General features: G+C 42.1%; 1 protein-coding gene and 1 long non-coding RNA gene across 2 annotated transcripts in view; one reads left to right on the forward strand and one right to left on the reverse strand.

Moving 5' to 3' along the window:
- LOC142039815 (uncharacterized) overlaps positions 1 to 6,599 on the reverse strand; it is an 88,755-nt gene extending 82,156 nt beyond the window's left edge. The window contains exon 1 of the long non-coding RNA XR_012653066.1: positions 6,392 to 6,599. This is a non-coding gene — a long non-coding RNA (uncharacterized LOC142039815). The remainder of the gene's footprint in view (positions 1 to 6,391) is intronic.
- Positions 6,600 to 8,369: 1,770 nt separating this feature from the next.
- LAMA4 (laminin subunit alpha 4) overlaps positions 8,370 to 18,687 on the forward strand; it is a 107,600-nt gene continuing 97,282 nt past the window's right edge. The window contains exon 1 of the mRNA XM_075046773.1: positions 8,370 to 9,002. Coding sequence (XP_074902874.1) covers positions 8,802 to 9,002 — 201 coding nt within the window. The 5' untranslated portion in view covers positions 8,370 to 8,801. The remainder of the gene's footprint in view (positions 9,003 to 18,687) is intronic.

Below are 18,687 nucleotides of genomic sequence, written 5' to 3' on the forward strand. Positions count from 1 at the left end.
CTAGCACAGGGGTACATCTCAGGGTAAGGTTCTCAGATCAGTGGAGGCTATAAAAGCCACCTAACGTGCCAGAAAACCAGCTGCACCGAGTGCTTCACTGCCATGGTTAGTCTGCTAGTGTTCTCAGTATTACTTCAGTTAGCTCTGTTAGATTGCATTTTTGCTGTCAGCTGTAGGTGACATACTCCTTTCTGGCCACCAGCACGCCTTTGGAGTGAGTAGGATAAACCTGAAGGGATATGAGACAATTTCTTCTTTGTGCTGACCACGCAGGATCCATGGGAAGCGTTTTGGCAGTGAGCTGGAATATCCACTTCTGTGTGACTTCATATCCAAGTAAAGCACTCTTGGATTCGGGAGAGTCGTTAGCCAGTTTTCCAGGGTCTGGGGTTTTGGGTGGGGTTTTTTTCAGTTTTGGAAAGCTGTTTTATGGGCACTTCTAGAGGGGATGTAAAGTTCAGTGTGGATTTTTATGAAACTCGTTTGCTTTAGCCAAAGTTCCGTTATTATGATCAAACAACGACTGATGAGGAAGGGTGGGGAAGCTTCCCTGGAGGGAGAACGGAGAATTAAAAAAAAAATAGAGAGATGCAACTTGAATTAGACAAACAAGTTGGGAGAGAAAGGGAAATATCTGAAGAATCCAGAGCAGAAAGCAGTCAGCGTAGGTCAAAGCATAATGCAACGGGAAATGCTGCACTGTGTAGGAATGCAACAACCAAATATGCCAGTTTATCAGGGTGTGAGTACCAAAAACAGGTTGAGGATGAGTGATTAGAAATAAAATGATCAGGCTTTTTTTTACTTTAATCTTTGTTGTTGCTGTTAGAGTAAAGTCCTCCTGACTTGACCAGGAAGAGCAGCTAGTCCCTTGTGCCCAGCGTCTCAGTGAAGGACCCAACCTAAAATCAAGGAGAGGAATCATTAGACCTAGAGGGCAACCTCATGAAGGAACTGTCGTAGCGTTGAGGACTCTCCGATACCAAAATATTCAGAGGCATTAAGGACACGAGTGAAATCATGAAGGATTTACAAATTAAGAAGTATCTTTCTGGAGATTTGGAGAAGATTTGTAAGGAGAAGGCCAAAAGGAAAATTATAAGGAAATTTGAGTTTGGGACTGGCCTCCCCTTTAATAGAAGGATTGATCTGAACTGGATCACTATTCACCTATCATTAGTCTGATGTGGTTAAAATGTGCAAAATTGTTTCTCTCTCCCTGTGTAATCTTTTTCAAAAGTAGATGAGTACACAATTAACAGCAGAAAAGAATCCACCATTCACGTCCTAGACCTTCTGCATTATGCTGGACTGCTTAGTGATGATTTCTGTCTTCACTAATACCCAGTGCAATTTCACTAATTATAACAAGACATCAGTTTCCCTATCTGTCTATAAATAAGGTCAAAATATGTGTCTAACAATTAAACTCTACCCTATGAGTCTGACTTCAAAGCCCATTCCTATTGATTTCAAAAGAAGCTGTTGACACTTTGTTAGTCAGAGGTATCCACTCTCTTCTGTATGATGTGTTGCTGTTATCAATAAGATCTATCAATAACCCCAAAAACATGTTCTTGCCATGCTACAATGTCACGTCTTTCTCCATCAATGTATCTGCTGATATTAAGCATCATCATCATCTATGAGTAAAATATAGTTGTCCTATTCCATCCTAATTAAATTCCCTCCAGACTCACACAAACCTACAAGTATATTTGATAAAATCAGGGACTATTCTATTGTAGAAATAACACCTTATCTTTTTTAAATTTCTCACTTAACATTTTATTTTGTTCTAGCAGAAGGTATCACTTTCCTGGCTATAACAGACTGAATTGATTTGCCTTGGCTTATTTTATCTTAAAAGACAAGCAGACATGCCCAGAATTTATATGAGACACCATCTGGAAGTATTAGGTGCTGGATGTGCAAGCCAAGGTGTCAGAACCAAACACCAGGTCACAAGAAACTGAACAATTGGAATATTACATTGGTCCTCTTGCCACAGCCAAGATGGTGTGAGAATTATCACAGGAAATGAAAAGATTCAACTGTTTATCCACAGAAGACAGGAACCATGGTCTCCATCCCTGCAAATACCCCTTCACCCTCATCTCTCCAGTCCCACCTCTTCTAGTTCACTCTAGTTCACTTATTAAGATCACCGAGTCTTTGCTATTTATGCAACGCTACGTGTGATGGTGTTTTCTTTTCTCAAGCACCTTTCTTCAGTGGAAGTTGGGCTAACATCTCCTATACCACGCTGAGTAATTTGTGTAAGGAAGCTGTCTCAGAAGCAGACAGAACCTTAGGATCCATAAGGAATGAAGTAGATAATATCATTAATGGTAGTATAGCACCTCTATATTTCAGGCCATTCAGCAGGAATAATGATATATGAAGAGTACCAGGGGGTTCAGATACGGGTGACAAAAATGACCAGAAATACTGAAAGACTTTCATATTAAAAAGCTATTAAAATGGTGTTATTGCTTATTGGTTACCACTGGGGAGATTGGATTGGGAAAACCACCATTCTAAATCTGACTGATTTTTAGCAACCAGCGTAGGCTGGATTTTTCAAGTTATCCAGTATTACATGATGCTGTCGTTCATTTCTAGTCTTACAAGGCCCATACGGTTCCCAAGGACAATGCTTTTAGCCAGAAAGACAGGCAGCTCTTTCCCTGTTGCACTCTGAAGGTGGAAACCTTGAGAAATCTTTCTCAGTAAACAAGCTTGCCTTTAATACTGTAGTACTAAAGAATAATGGTATTTTCATCAGACTTGCAAGATTTTGGCATGCTTAATTGAATTTGAAGAGTTTTACAAAGGAAAAAATTGCTCAGTAACAAGTATCAAGGCAGAAAAGAAACACTATGAGGTTAGTTGAAATCATCTTGGAATCAGCCAGATCCCATTGTTGCCAGTAACTAATAACATGAAGGATGAGCGTTGTTGGCTTTAAAGTGTTGTCGTGTGGGAAATTCATTATATGATGCTCTTAACTAGTACAGCAAAGAAGCAAAGAACATGCTTGTGCTTCCTTGCACCAGACCCACAACTTGAAGGCTTTGAAGGTACGCCGACCTTGAACCCTACAGCATAAATTCTATCTTCTACCTGCAAACTTAGATTTTTCCTAGTATGACATAACACAAAACACATGAAATAAGTTAGAAGAAGTGCTTTTTGTCTTGCATAACTGAAATTTGATTAGCATCTCTCTCTGGCACAAACTGTGACAGACAAATTATTGCTTGTTGCCCCTCAATTGACACAGGTTTCTAGTGCAGATTGTAGATCGGTAATTCATTTGATGATACATAGATATGCTGCCAACATCTTCTAACCTTTTCAAAGGTACTTTGAACACTGGTTCCAAAACATTTTGGACCACAAACATCAGTCATCTGTCAACATTTCCATTGGACCATCATGCAAAATTATCAAATGTTTAAGTGGTAACACTTGGCACTAGGGCTTGACAGACTGCTTGCAGATCTCCCACTGAGACCTGACAAACCACCAGTGGCCCACACACAACAGCTTGAGATTGGTTAATTTGGAATATGTTATTTGCAATAAGCCTTCCACTGGATTCTTCCTTTTGTCTTTCACTGATCCTACTGTCTATCACAGTGAATCAATACCAAATGTTAAAGATGGGGGAAAAAAACTCGTAAAAAGAACAGAAGATGATACTGTGAAAACAGAAGGAAAAACTCCTGTTTCTGTACCCTGCCATATTGAAGAAGTCCCGTTCCAAATCTGAGACTGCTCACGTAACACACGCACATCTTCTCTGCCAAGGATAAAGAAACTGGATGTCCATCACAGCATGAATTTACCTTCAGAGGCTTGTGTTTTTATAAGCACCCTATGCACCATTTTAATTTTTTTAAATGTCTACACAAATATGCAGTTTTTGAAAAGTAATACAGTATTTTAAAAGATTTAAAATTAAATGCAGGAAACAGCTTTTGTAAGCAGTTATTGGTTAGCAAGCCATTCCACTGTATAGCAATATTTAGGGAAATTATATTTATAATGTATTCTGCTCAAAAGATTTTGGTTACAATTTTTGTAGTATGGGACTAATATGTATTTGTGGAGAGATTTAGATCTTCTGAGCTGCAATGAACTGTGTCTTTCTTGATTTCTTGTATTTCTTGTATTTCATAAGAATAAATTATTTATTATTTAATAATTCTACCATTTGAAGTTACCTCTATTTCCTTCCCTATATAGATTCATGACATGAGATTTTCCAGAGTTTTAATGCTTTGGGCCAGTCTGAGATTTTTTTTTAAAGGATCTGATTTTCCAAAAGATGTTAAGCAGACATTTTCCTTTTAAGACTTTGATCTTGAGAATAATTACAATTTAACTTTTCTCAAAGTGCTGCAAGTTAGCACTGTGAACTCTTTTACAGGGATATGAATATCTTTGTTCTGATTTTACATAAAGAGTTGTGATGGGTAGCAATGTTGTTTTCACTTGGCAACTTTTGCCCATTTCAAGAATGGTATTTTCTGTTTTCTATAAATGTGTTTCAGGGTTTTTGCATTATTAATAACCTACTAGGTGGGACACCTTAATCACACACTGAGGTTCATTTTGTTACCTGCTACATATGTGCAATAAAATCAGGCTTTACTTGAAGAACTTGTAATCTAAGCGGCCTTAATGATATTTCTAACGGTATTTCTTGCTCTGGTAAAGCCGATGAATACTTGAAGAAGAAAGTCCCTCAATAGACTGCCCAGGGTGCAGACAGCCAGTTTGCTGCACTAAGCAAGGCTCATGAAGCTCACGGTTGCTCTGGTTGAATATATCTCATTCAGCACCTCATTCACGAGACTTCTGTATTCACTGTCACAGGCAAAACAGTCTCAACTCAGGGCATTTCACATAATTTAATTTATTGGAAATAAATAAACAGAAATGTTTAATCACCCGTTAGGTATTGAGACAAGAGCAAGAAAACAAATTATTAAAAGACACTCAGAGAAATACCTTCCTTCCCTTTCTCCAGGTTCAACTTCTGTCCAACACCTTCCTAGCCCTTTCTTAATCTCCACGTTCAGGGGCATCCCTGACCCCCACGGGTCACACACAGGCTGCGCTCCCACAGGGCGTCCCTGCCCTGGTGTGGGCCACCCTTAGGTGGGCACCCTACCCACCAACAAGTATGTCCTCCTTCCAAGGCTGCACCACCAGCCACCTCCCCAGCCACGTCCACTACCACATCTCCTCCGTTTCATGTCTCAAAATGCTTCTCTTCGCATTTCTCCTCGCGAGTCCCCTTTTTGCATTCTCATATCTTTCCTTTCTGTGTGTCCTCAGTGTGCCCTCATGCTTCTCCTCCAGTATCTCCTGCCCCTGCAGTCACTGCCCTTTTTAGCATCTGTTTGAGCAAAGGAGCCGTGTTTTGGGGCACTGTGGGCTGTTTCCATCTGTTACCGAACCAGCTGGACCAGCCCAGGGCACCCTACAGCCGCTGCCCCCCAAACACTGCTAGTGATTCCCAATGCAGCTACTTAGTCAAGCGAAATTGTGCAAAACATTTAAGCCCTGAACTCTTCAAAGTCATTATGTGACTTACATACACAGTTGCAGGACCTTGACCTAAATTAAGTATGCATGAATACACTGTTCAACTTCCTTTCACCATCCCTGCAATAAAGACTTAAAAAAAAACCCAACCCACAAACAATTAAATTGTCTGGGTTTAATAATTCAATTAATTTTAATTCCCTGAATTAATTAAATTTACAAAACTACAAATCACTCAACATAATGACTAGTACCTACCAATGGTCTCAAATACCTCTCACATAATGATACTTCTTGTGACATACTCCCAGTCCTAAACTGTACCCAAACTACATCACTAGGCAGATGAAAAGACACAAAAAAACCTTATCGGCTCTGCAAATTATCTTTTTGAAAGGAGCTCTTTTAAAAGTCTTCTATTCTGAAATTTTATTTACTGAAATTCTCCTAAAATGTTCTGGAAATAATCTTTTCCTTCATTGTTGCAATGCAATCCAGAAAAAAAAAAGAAAAAAAAAAAAAAAAAGAAGGCACAATCAATTGTAGAAAAACACCACCACACCTTATTTTCGACCCATTATAATTAAGAAGTCTTGTTCTCCAGAGCCAAAACCATAGCGGCTAATGAATTCCTAGGAAAACTAAAGCTCCCAGAGCTAGGAAAACCCTCAAGAAGCCATTTAACACAGTCCTTCACCTTAAACAATTTCCCTTCTCAGATTTACCCTTTGATAACTTTCTCTCTTTGACGGATATTGAACCAAGGATCTCCCATATCTTCCTCTCACACCTATTGTTTTTAAAATTACATTTCATTTACTGCTTTTACCTTTCAGCTTTCATCTTGGCATGTTCTTTCTGTGCTCAGATGTAGTCTCAGTGTTCACTTCCCACATGTTTCTTTCTTGAGTTTCAGGTTCAGAAAGAGCTCACAGCTTGGCCAAATCTTGTCTTTCCTGTCTTTCTGCTTCATGTCATTTCTTTATAGTCTGCTTACTTTCTTCAATTTCTTTCTCTACTAGGCAAGAGAACTTCCCTCCCAAGTGTCTGAATTTGTTGAAGACTGACTGCCAGGAATACGTAGATTTAATTTTCCTGTTCTTCCGATCCAAAGATTTACAAATCTTAAGCAACTGTTCCCCAACTTATCTTTCTGTGTTGTTTTGTCAACAGTTCCTCCCTAATGCCTGGGAACAGATGTAGAAGATTCTCTTGTGGTTGCTTTTTCCAAAAAAAAAAGTATCTAAAAAATTGTCTCACACATATTCCAGTAATTTGCTGCACAATTCACCAGATAGTTAAAAATCTCCATTGCCACCACAGGAGTGGTGATTCTGTCACTTACTCCCAAGATGTTTTATTCTCTTTCTTACCCCTGCTTTAAAGTCATCTTTACACCTCAAACTTGTCCCTATAGCAAGGAGACTGAACGGGAACCTCATGGGGTCCCTGCCTGGGGTCTCCCTGGTCTTCTGCTCCCTGAGCCTCCGGACCTGCTCCAGGCCATTCCCAGGACTGCCATCGCAGAAGGGGATAGAAAAGTCCTGGCAGGCTCCTGGAAGGCAGCACGCTTGCCACCAGGTCAGGTCCAGGTAACGGAGAGATGTTTCCATGACTCTCAGGACAGAATTACCTGCAACCACCATCGCCGTCTTTTATTTCCTCCTACAAATCTTGGTCCTGAAGCTCATAGCCTCGAGTCACTCAGCTTTTTCTTCTCTGCCAGTGTAATACTTAGTCCCACAAGCTTGAGTGGCTTTGCCAGCTCAGCGGCACCGTTTCTGAATCAGGCAGAAGTTCTTGGTGGTTAACTTCTATACGGCATCTGTACAGAATTTATGAGCCTGAACCTCTGCCTATAGGTGCGTAGAAGTTAACAGATCACCAGAACACTTTATTTTACCCTGAATTCTCTACTGACTGCTTCCTTGGTTCATAATATCTTCAATCAGACAGGAAAGTGGGGAGGGAGGGAGAAAGAAGGAATCCACTCTCAGAATGAAGCCCAATAAGACAATTTCTGTTAAGATTTAAGAATGAAGCCCGACAGTCCGATGGTTCTACAAACCCCTGCACGCGGGTCAGCTGAGGGACAGGGTGCTGACCTCTGGGCTGGAACAGTGCGCAACAGTATAATTATACCCTGACTTCATCCCAAAACCTAGCAAGGGTTACTGCGTTGTCTTTTTGAGATTGTAGTCATAAAATTGTCAGCTGTGGGCAATATATTCAGCTCGTTTTCATACACACACTGCAAGCCTTGTTACCAGGGCCTCACAAAGCATCTCTTGAAAAAGGAATACAAGATGCTCTTTGTAAATAAAAGTTCATGAGTCTGAGGAATGAAGTCATTTTCCAAAATCGCAGTGAACGATATTCTTTTTCACGAGCCGACGAGAAGCTGAGAGGTGGGCTTGAGGGAAAGGATCTGAATGAAGCATGTTAGAGAAACCACTTAGCCCCATTAGCCCATGGCACAGCCAGGCTGTCTCCCTCCTCCTCCTCCTCCTCCTCCTCCTCCTCCTCTTCCTCCTCCTCCTCCCGCCCACAGCCTCCCCTCCCCCATGCAAAAGAAAAGGTTGGTCTAGCGTTTTTTTTAATAAATTTGGCACCTTTCTGCCTTCCACTTAATAAACTGGACATGTTAAAAAATAAACAGTCGCGAGAGTCAATGCTTCATGTGGAGTGGTCGGATGGAGTTGGGGAGGGTGGCGGGGGGGGGAGAAAAGTGTGACCTCACTTTCTGAACGGCAAAGTTTGAGTGGGAGGGTCTCGACACGAAAGGTAAAAAAGGGAATGATGTGAACATGTGAAGGAAGCCAGAGCACCGAGCAAAGCGTCAGTCTGTATCCTGACAGGGGGAGATAAGGTGGCTGGGGAGCCAGCGGTGCTTTCCTGGAATACAATCTCTGTTTGACACTCTCTGCTTAAGCACTGCCCATCTGTATGTTATTGAGCTGGAGCCTCTGGGGAAAAAGAGGAGCCACAGGCACAGAGAGTGAACAAGGGAGGCAGCAAAAGCGCTTTTCTTCCCTTCTTTTCCTTTTTTTTTTCTTTTTTTTTTTTCCTCTTTAAATCGGGATCTGGTTAGACTGCCTTGAAGTGCCACATCTGGAAACTGAATGCTGAAAGAAAGTTAAAATAACTGAGGCACCACTAAGCCAAGGGGGGCTGATTGCAGAAGAGGGTAAACAATTACTGAGACGCTAGAAGACCACTGCTGGATGTAAGGGGAGGAAATGGCTTTGATCTCCGCCTGGCCCCTCATTTCTCCTATATTATTCTTTTTGAGATGCTTCTCCTCCAGCACAGCCTCAAGTGAGGGAGGCATTTTTCAGTTTGACATTGAAGGTAGCTCAGCGGTCAGCGCGCAAGAAGCCACTGTTATCAGAGGGCAGCAGCAGGCAGTAGCTACTGGAAGTTGGGTGCCTTTTGCTGAGGTACAGTAACTCCCTTCTCTCTCTAGTGTCTGTGCTTTTCTGCTTTCATCTGTCTGTGTTGAAGCTCCCATCTGGTTAACGTTAGCTTAATCATTCGATCCTTAAAGCGATACCGGAGGATTTTTTTGCGGCGGGGCGGGGGGGGGAGGTCTGCGACGTTGCATTTCGGGACTGGAGAGATACAGTTCAAACTTCAAAATGTACACATGCCCTGCCTGCTGCGAGCAGACAGCTGCTGTACTTTGCAGTGAGGCTGGCTTAGCACGTCTCTGACTTTCCTGCCAACGTAACTAAACGGGCCTGTCCAAACAGAGCTATTTTACAAGGGTTAATTGTCACTACACTTTTCTGCTTGTCTCGTTGTAGTTCCTGCGATTGTAATTCACTTAAACTTCCAGAAAGGGTCTGTCTTTTGGTGGCAAACACTGTACTGTAGAAGTTCGTGCTTTTATCTTTGAATGCCACAATCTGAAGTTCCTTTTCACGATGAGAGCGGGGGTAATACATCAAACGCGTGTAGGAAACTGCCTGCAGAGAAAACACCTGCAGACATTTTAAGACTTCCAAAAAGTGTGAGGTTGGGATTAGTGACAAATGAAATTAGAAAGACCTGAGAAGCAATTTACAGTGGAAAATTTTCCTGCAACCCCTGTGTTTTGGGATTGGTTGATACTTCTCATTCTAGGAAGGCTGCGTCAGGAATGGACTACTCAAAAATACAGCTTGAGAAAACAATAAATTACTCCAGCATACACTGGGAGGGGGGAGACAATAATGTGTCATGTGTGGGAGATGCAAAGTAGGAGGTAAATTGAGTTACATGAGGTCATGGGAAGGGAAAGAGCAGTTCTTCTAGCATAACATCCAAAAATGAGGTGAGATTAACACAGCCGTGTCACTATGACAATATCAAGATCACAGTCTCTGATATCACAAGGCTAATTTCCCCCCCCCCTACGCTCCAATTGCCAGAACTAACAGCCATGGAGATAAGTTCACAAGCCCTTCAGCCAGCCGAGGTTACCCCGGGGCTGGGCAGAGCTCGTCCCCCCCCGCCGCGGCTCCAAGCAGCTGGGCAGCCTCAGGAGCTGCCTGCCCACCCTGCCGGGACTCGGCGCGAAACACGACCTGTGTGAGAAAATTGGAGGCTAAACCCTGCTCTGCTCAGCAGAGGGGCTCTCGGGAGCCGTCCCGGGCTTGGATGGGCTCCACGCCACGGGATGTACAGCTCTTCTCCTCTGGCTTGTTCATCGCTTGCCACCTGTTCCTTACAACGTGGAAAGTCCCTCAATGAAATGCCTGATTTAAGAGCTGGATGGGGTTTGTAGCTGCTTTTCAGAGGATAATGTGCATAAGTGATTATTAGCCTTTCTTGATATGATTGTGTAGTGTGGTTTTGCCAAAGACGCAGTTCACATTGCTTCACTTTAATATACTATACTATACCTTAGGAAAGTGCTGTGAGATGTATTGAACACCTCAGGGGAATGACACTTTAGTCTCCTTCACCCATTTCAATCCTCCCTAAAGTTTCATTCGTATGGTCCAATCTAATAGACTCACTAACTGGCATTTAGTCTGGCAGTTTACTTCAGTCCCTGCAACGGCAGCATTCAGACCCTGGATGCCATGTTACGAAAGAATGATGCTGCCCGCTATCTTCACGCCAGGACCTTTGGCTGCAGGATGTTATGGTTCCAGGTGGAAGGAGCCAGCATTTCAGGTCCCTTTGCTAGCTGCAGATTCACCTTTCTATTGCGTTTCAGGGCCCAGCTCTATGGCAATTTGCAAGGAGGCCCAGTAGGATGTTCTTTTGGGATAGGGCTGATGGCTCTGCAACACTGAGAACCTGCTTACCCATTGATCCACGTACGTCGTTGGTACCAGGAGCTGGGGATCCAGCTCTAAGCCCAGAGGTTGATGTAGGGGCCAGAAAGTGATGGTCTGGTAGTCTCTCACCCAAGGAAGGAACACCACGTTTTGTCCTCAGAGAGTTTCCCCCTCCCACAGCCCACCTCCCCTCCCTCGGCCCCGGGAACAGGGTTTATCCCAGCAGGTTTGCATTAGCCTCTTTCGAAGCCTGAGTTCTTAACCCGCAGCTCACAGTCAACCGCAGAATAAACTCCCATACACAGCGCGGTTTGATTCAGCTCCTTCGTCTAAATATTGACTCAGGCCTACAGCTCTCCAGAGCAGACAGAGGTTGTTAGTCACATTGAATAGTGCCAAATTATACAAAGGGGGCAGATTTGCAAGGCAGAGTTATGGAGCTGTGGATGGGGCTTCATTGTGGACTGTGGTGCCAGTCAACCGTGATGTGAAACACGCTGCTATAAAGCCAGAGGACAGATCAGGGCAGACAGAGACCGTGGTGTTTCAGTGTGCTGGACAGAATTTGCCCTACACATGATTCTGCTCTACAACCTCTTCAGAAAACTGTAAGGTCTGAGACAGTGCTGGTGGGAGTTTCCAAGCTGTAACTGGTGGGATGCTCTAAAATCCTTAGAGTTTGATATTATGAACCTAGAGAAGAACACGAGCTCCCAATTAATGTAAATACTTATTAGTGAATATTTCTCAGTTGTCCACTCCTTTTCCCATGTTTGGCAGCCCTAAACTCAGAGGAACTTGGAGAAGTGGTTTAAAAATTCAGAGTTAATGTTAATGTGGAGCTTCTCTGTGCCTCGGATTTGAATGAAAGACTCTTAACAGCAGAGAGAAGAGCACCAACTACATTTCCAATGCTATGCTATATGCTGTACCCACTCACAGAGTGGACCGTGGGTTTGAGTTGGACTTCAGGCAACACGTAGTAGCTTGGTGGCCTGGTTGTTAATCAATATGCAATACAGTACACCTAAATCAGGCACATAAACTGTTCCCAAAATTTTTCAATCAGAATCAGGCACTGTCTTCAAGTATACAGTGCTGGAGACACTACAGTACTTCCCCATACAGTACTGGAGACACTAGGTGTTTAAAGCCTCTAACTCGTAGTGGTCTTCCCTGGAGGCCCTCAAAGGACCCTCTTCCTCTGTAAGAACTGTGTTGGGTACTCACTTCAGGACAGCTTTATTAATCAGCTAAAGGCTGGGGCACAAATTTAGATGTTTAAGTTAACTGGACTGGATTCCACCCAATGAAATGTCATGTTACCTACATAATGAGCAATGGTAGTGACCGTCATGGAATAAAGTATCTACCTCTCTGCCTGTTTCAAGAAAAATGCTTGTAAATTGATGGAAATTATTCAGAAAAGTATCATGAGAAGGGTTACAGTGTTAGGAATTGGAAGATAGCTGAGAGGCTCTATAATCCAATCTGCTTAGCTAAGAGGGAGGTTAAGAAAAAACTTTGAACTTATTGTGTAAACACATACACAGGCAAAAAAAAATTGATAATAGACTTGCTAGTCTAACAAATGAAGGTATCATCACATGTAAAAACTGGAAACTGAAGGTGACCCAGTTCAGGCTACAAGTTACTTACAAATTTTAATTTCAAAGGTAATTAAGCACCGGAGACTTTTTCCAATTGTGTTGGATTGTCTATCAAGAGGCAGATCAATATGAAAAGCACTCCCAAGTACTCAGTTGTCTGTGTGCTATTTAGGATGATTAAGTTCCTTGGCTCACAAAGAAAATAAGAGGATGTGGGGGAGATGTTACAGTGCCGAATCCTGATATGTATGAGGAGACAGTGAGAAAGAGAGCGAGCACAAAGCACTGGATCCAGCTCATCGGTATAACTCAACCACAGTTGGCGGCATTAAGTCAGAGATTGATTTTTCCAAATAAGGATAGATGAAAATATTCTACAAGGAAGATTCATCAGAGATGGAAGCAAAGGATTTAAAACTGACAGGCAGATATCAAATGAAAGCAAACAAGTGAGTGGCAAACATCAGAAATCTTTGGTTTAGGGTTCCATTTATTTGCTTGGACACAGCAGAAGGAAAGTGGGTGGTGAGACGCTCCGGTTTTGGTGAGGCACAGAGTTGAAACTGAAAACCAGAAGTAACTTCTGAGAACAGTTATATCCCACTGTCATGTCAAACACGTGCCTTTAAAATAAGAGGCAGGTCATACATTACCTCTTGGGTCTGAAGCCTGCCACTGTCAACATTTGTGTTTGTAAATTCCACTGACATGATGGTTTTAATTATATAGGTGTAGATTTTATTCCCCAGTAGGAATAAAGTTCCTTACAGAGTCTAAGGTAAGAACAAACAATAGTAAAAGACTTCAAATACTAGAGAGCATGGCAAATGATTCCTTGTGATTCACGTTGTGCAGTCACTCACTTTAATGTAAAATGAATATAAGGTGACATTCAGAAAAAGACTCATTTCATTCTGATGTAAATGACTACTTGAGGTCAAGAAAATAGCCAAGAGAGCTATAGGAGATGAGTGTGGGAAGGATTAGTGGAAGAAAGGGAAGACAAACATTCTGTGGAGACACTTGCCAAGCAAGAAAAGATAATTTCAAATGTCCTCTATGGAAAGAAGAGAAGCAAATAGTGGGAAAGGAAGCAAACTAAAGCAAGAAGAAGACAAGAGAGAGGAAAAAATTAGAGCAAGAATGAGATAATCAAGAGCCTTATGAGTAAAGAAAAAAATGAAGTAGCTGGGACAGGGCAGGAAGCCAATTCCCAGAGTGAAGGAAGGCATGATATTGTTGGACGGATGGAAGAGGAAAACTGTTTCCAGCATCAGTGGTTTTGGCTCAGGGGAAAGGCAGAGAGGCAAAAGAAGTCCTTTAAAGGAAACTATTATCATAGTCAAGTCAAAATTAGCCATTTACTATAAGAGAAAGTAAGAGGCAGAAGTTATGTGTTGGAGCTTGCATATTAAAATGATATGTTTGACAATCTTTTTTTTTTTCCCACCTGACTTCTAGAGCAGCTACTGATCTAAATTTTCAAAAGCAAGAAACAGCATTTGAGGTGCTTTGTTTCTGGTTCTCTAAAGCGGTAAGCAATAATTAGCACAGGACCTGTGACAAACTCACTTCTCTAAAATGGCTCACATTAAGTATATAAAAAGAGAGCAATCATAAGTCCCAACCACTTGTTAACAAAGACTCAAACTATCACCAAATTGCCTTCACCCTTTCCTCCATAAAGGTTGGAACAGAAAGTCTTGCAGACTGTTTACAGAAACCACAATTTCATCCTTACTTGTGACATTAATCTGTTCAAAACAAACTAGCAGTCAAAGAAGCAGCAGAAGACCTAATCCTGAGGTGTGAGCCAAAAAGGGTTTTAGCTTGACAGAAAACTTTATATTCTTTTAAACTAATGGGAACTGCACCTACCTTTAAAAAAGCCAATCTTTAAATGAATTCATTTCAGATCCTTGAGGTTATGTTAGGTCAACTCCCAAAATGGGCAATTTGGAGTTCTAGCTGCTGGTTTTTTCTGGTACAACAAGGTTATGTTCTGAGAAACATCTATTAGTGGGGAGGAAGTTTTACTGCAGATGTTTGTGATTCCAGCTTAAGTTTCTCATCAAAGCTTTAATGAAAGTCAGCTGCTTGGAGTACAGCCACCAGACCCCAAACCTTTTAAATCATAGGAAGCTGAAGGAAATGGAAGCACAGGACAGAGCAGATGGATAGTGGGAAATGTTCTTCATTTCAAGAAGGTGCATAAAGCACTCACCAGAACAATGCAGTTTAAACTCCACTGCAATGAGTTCCCACAAAGTTTTGGGCAAGTACCAGCAAAGTGCCCCAAAGCTTATTCAAGGCTGTGAAAACCAGTAACAGGCATTTCATGCCCACTCTTATTCATGACATGGGAAGCAAGGAAGGAATTAGAAGTCCAGTTTTTTCCAGGGAGCATGAGAAGCAATAAAAGAATTGGTTTCTGAAGGAGTACTTGTCCTGATTTAAACTGATAACAGTTAGAGTTCCTAGTGTTCAAGAGCTGTGGAAAATAGGTCTAGTTTCTGAGTAATATATAACCAGCCATTGATAACTTAAAATTTGCTTCTGGACTCACATTTCAAACACCAAAATACAGACACCCTTGGTTTTTATATTTTAATTGGTCCTCTTGAATGCTTGGATCTGATCCCAGTTCATTTTCAGACACCACCATGAGCTGGGCACGTTTGGGTTATGCATCCTAATGCAAGTTTCAACAATTGCTGAATAGTATTGTATACAAAGCTGTTAGATCTCCACAGTTTATAAAATCTAATTTTTTGTCATTAAACGATCTCAAAGAGATTTTCCTAACTATCAGTCAGGATACATACAGTGTGTATTTGGCAATGCAAACAGAGATTGACTAAAATGCAGTAAATACTGTCTAGCTTTGTCATTCCTGCTTAGCTGTATTGTGCAATTTTTTAGATGGTCATTTTCTTAAAATAAATATTTCAGGAAACTAGAACTCCCTTTTTTTCTTTTAAGACAAACCAGCAAGAAACAGTGCTAAAACCCCAGCATTCAACAGTTACTAAGGTACCTAATAGGAGCCAAAGAATAATAGAGGGTTGTGAAAAATATTTTAGAAATTACTCTTGCAAGTTACAAGACTGTAAGACAAACTAAAATGTTATTGTTTGAGTCATGACACATGGAAGCCAGGGAGCATGGGAAGAACTGGCACACTTGAATGTTAATGTGAAACATAATTTAATAATTACTGAATAAAAAGTCTCTACTTGCATGAACAACTTCCAATATGATCTGTAAAAAATAGTCATTTTAGCTAAAACTGTAAGGCTTTGAATCATTGTTTGACTGTCTTCCCAACAAAAATGAATGAAAATGAACTTGTTCAGCCTTTCACCATTGGCGTAAAGTGGAAGAAAAAGTTACATGGAACCAGCACCAAAACCAGAGTGTTTCTGGGCTGTGCCGGTACCTTGTTACCACCCTACGATGCTTCCTGTTACTGTTGTATGAAAAGGTTTTCTGAGCGGCAAGAGATGAGCAGACTTCTTTTCTGCCAAGGTGACTGTAAGGCCAATATGTCCTAGGGTTTCCCACTGTGGTTTTCCATCTCTGATCCTGGATGAGAGCCCATGGCGAGCCACAGACAGCCTACCGTTCATGACTCCCTTATGCTGTGCTCCCCACTCCTGGCTCCAGGGACCCTTCCTTGAAAGCACTCTGTGGAAGCAAGCACTTATCCAGAGAAAATCTGCTCCAGTATCCAAAAAAAGAAAAAAAAAAAAAAAAAAAAAAAGAGCTGACAGGGCAAAACACGGCACAGCCCTCCCTACCCCAGCTATTAAAATCCTACATGCCCCAAAAAAGCTAACGCAGCCCGGCCCATTGAGGGTCAGCACAGATCCACTCGGGGGGGAGGTGGGCAGGTTCAGGGGGAAGGTATAGACATGGAGTAAGGTCAGAGGGGATTTGTGTGCCATACTCAGCCTTTTGCAGGTTTGTGGTTTTCTGTGGCTCCCTACTTCCCATCAATGGCAAGGATTGTCTTCGGAGACTCAGCAGAGTCTCTAAGGCACCAGATAATTCCCTTTAAGGTCAGCTGGAAACAGGGGTTTGGGAGATGGATTTTTGTGAGGGATGTGGAAAGAAAATGTGGGTTTTTTCCTCTTGATGCATCTATTCTTCGCCCTCTTTGAGACAAGAAGAAACTAATTTCTTCATTATCAGACTATGTCTATGACGAAACAAGCCAGGGGCCGAGAGGCAGTGAGAGATCAGGGCAGGTTATCCCTTCTCCCAAGCCCTGGCTTTTCCTCCCTCCTTTCAGAGCACAGCCTCTGCCCACCTCCACGCTGGACGTAAGGCATGTAGTTAACCACGCCGAGCTGCCTCACTTCCTTCCCACACACTTAAAAAGTGCTGGGACGGTGAAGGGGGAAGCCCTATTTCTGAGAACAGCCCCGAAACACAACCCCTGCCCGTCAGCCATCCCCAGCAGCTGCCTGGTTTGTCCACACCTGGGTCACCCTTGGGAGGGAGAGGTGGATGGAAGCTCTTTCTCTTGATCTTTCAAGATTTTCACATTGGTTTGTGTTTCGTGCTAACAGGCTTTTAAATTGAAGCCATGGCCATTGGTCAAGTAGATCATTGTATGTCTCTTACTGTGATTCCAACATTTCAAAGAGCTGCAAAATTAGAGCAGGAAATACTAGAAATCTGGGGTGGGGAAAAATTGCTGCAAAAGGGGAAATCAAAGGAAGCTTCAGATTTACTCCCTCAGTTTTAACAGTGTCCCACGAGCACAGTTGTACCTGCTTCAAAGGCCACTTTTCTTCTTTATCCCTTGCAAATTTTTGTCTCTATCTGGAAATCTCTCAGGGAGTGCTGTAGTTTGTCAACTGATTACGGCCCACTTATCTGGGGGACTGAAGAGGATAAAGTATGACTCAGAACACACATTTCATGTGAATGTTTTGTAGGGACTGGGTGGAGGGTGGTTAATAAGGAAACAACACAGAATTATTCATCCCTTTTCCTGTAAATTGTTCTCCTTGAATGAACTTGGCATTTTGTTTGAAAGAGGAAAATCAAATACCTACCTTTCCAACTGCAGATTTTCTATTTCCAACAGTGAGCATCTGTAAGAGTAAGTTTTTTACTTAGTGGCTGTAGTATAAAGTACATTAGAGCAGAGGCTGGTATTAATCTCTGATTCTTAGCCAGCTTGTAGACAGCTAAAACATTTTAGCCCTCCCCCTTTTTGGAGAAGCATGCCTTTTAAGCAGAGGCTTTGTCTTTCCCACTGTATATGGAAAAAATGACTGTGCACTTCTATGGAGAATGCCTAGCTGAGAAATGTTTATATTGGATCCAACCCCATCTCTGTTGCTGAATGGCATTTTGTTTTCCACTTGGACTGGGGAAGGAGTAACAGTCTGGAAACATTTTCAACACCGGAAAATTTTTTTAAATTAAATACAATTACTTAGTCAAGGTAATAGATAATGTTGTTGCTCTGCATAAAGCCATCTGGCTTTCAGCTATCGCTTGTTTTTGTGAGAGTCGCTGTTAGTCTGTCCCTACTACAACGGAGGCAGGCACAAGCCCACTCAAGGAACGAGAACATAGAGTGACAGTGGGCTGGGAAGGGGGGGTCCTTGTCATTTTTCCCTGTTGCCCATGCTCTGCTTTGCTTATTGGCTTGGGGATTACCCGTGTGCAATTAGACACATTCACTCTTTCTCTGAGTGCTAGCCCTACTATGCAACAGGGAGAAATAGAGGTAACTTTTGTTCTGTATGTCCCCTGCCAGCAGGATTTTACCTAGAACTGGAGCAACTAGTTTCAGTCTTGCTAGTTTTAGTTTTAGCAATCTCTGAGCTCCTCGTCTAAAACTTTGGGAAGATGGTTTCCATCAAAGTCATAATCTGTTCTTAATTTTCATCAAAAATAGACTTCTGTTTTGGAAGCTGATGAGTTGATAACTCCTCAGGTGATACATAAATATTCCCAATTGTCAGGGATAAGTCAGCAAGTGAAGTTTTCAAATGAGGCTGTTACTGTTAGGGCCTTGTCCTATCTCCCTTAAGGCAATCACAATTTTTTCAGTAAATTCTGAGGAGAGCTCAAACCCTCTGTAATGATGAAGATCTTACAGTGTTAAGCTGTTGCTTAACACAGCAACAGTTGGAAAATCAGACTCAATTCAGTCATCAGATATATTCTTTAGCAGCTGCAGACCGGCCAGACACAGCCCTGTGCTCTCAGGTGGGAGCATC

This window comes from Buteo buteo, chromosome 15 (assembly GCF_964188355.1).
Source record: "Buteo buteo chromosome 15, bButBut1.hap1.1, whole genome shotgun sequence".
Taxonomy (NCBI): domain Eukaryota; kingdom Metazoa; phylum Chordata; class Aves; order Accipitriformes; family Accipitridae; genus Buteo; species Buteo buteo.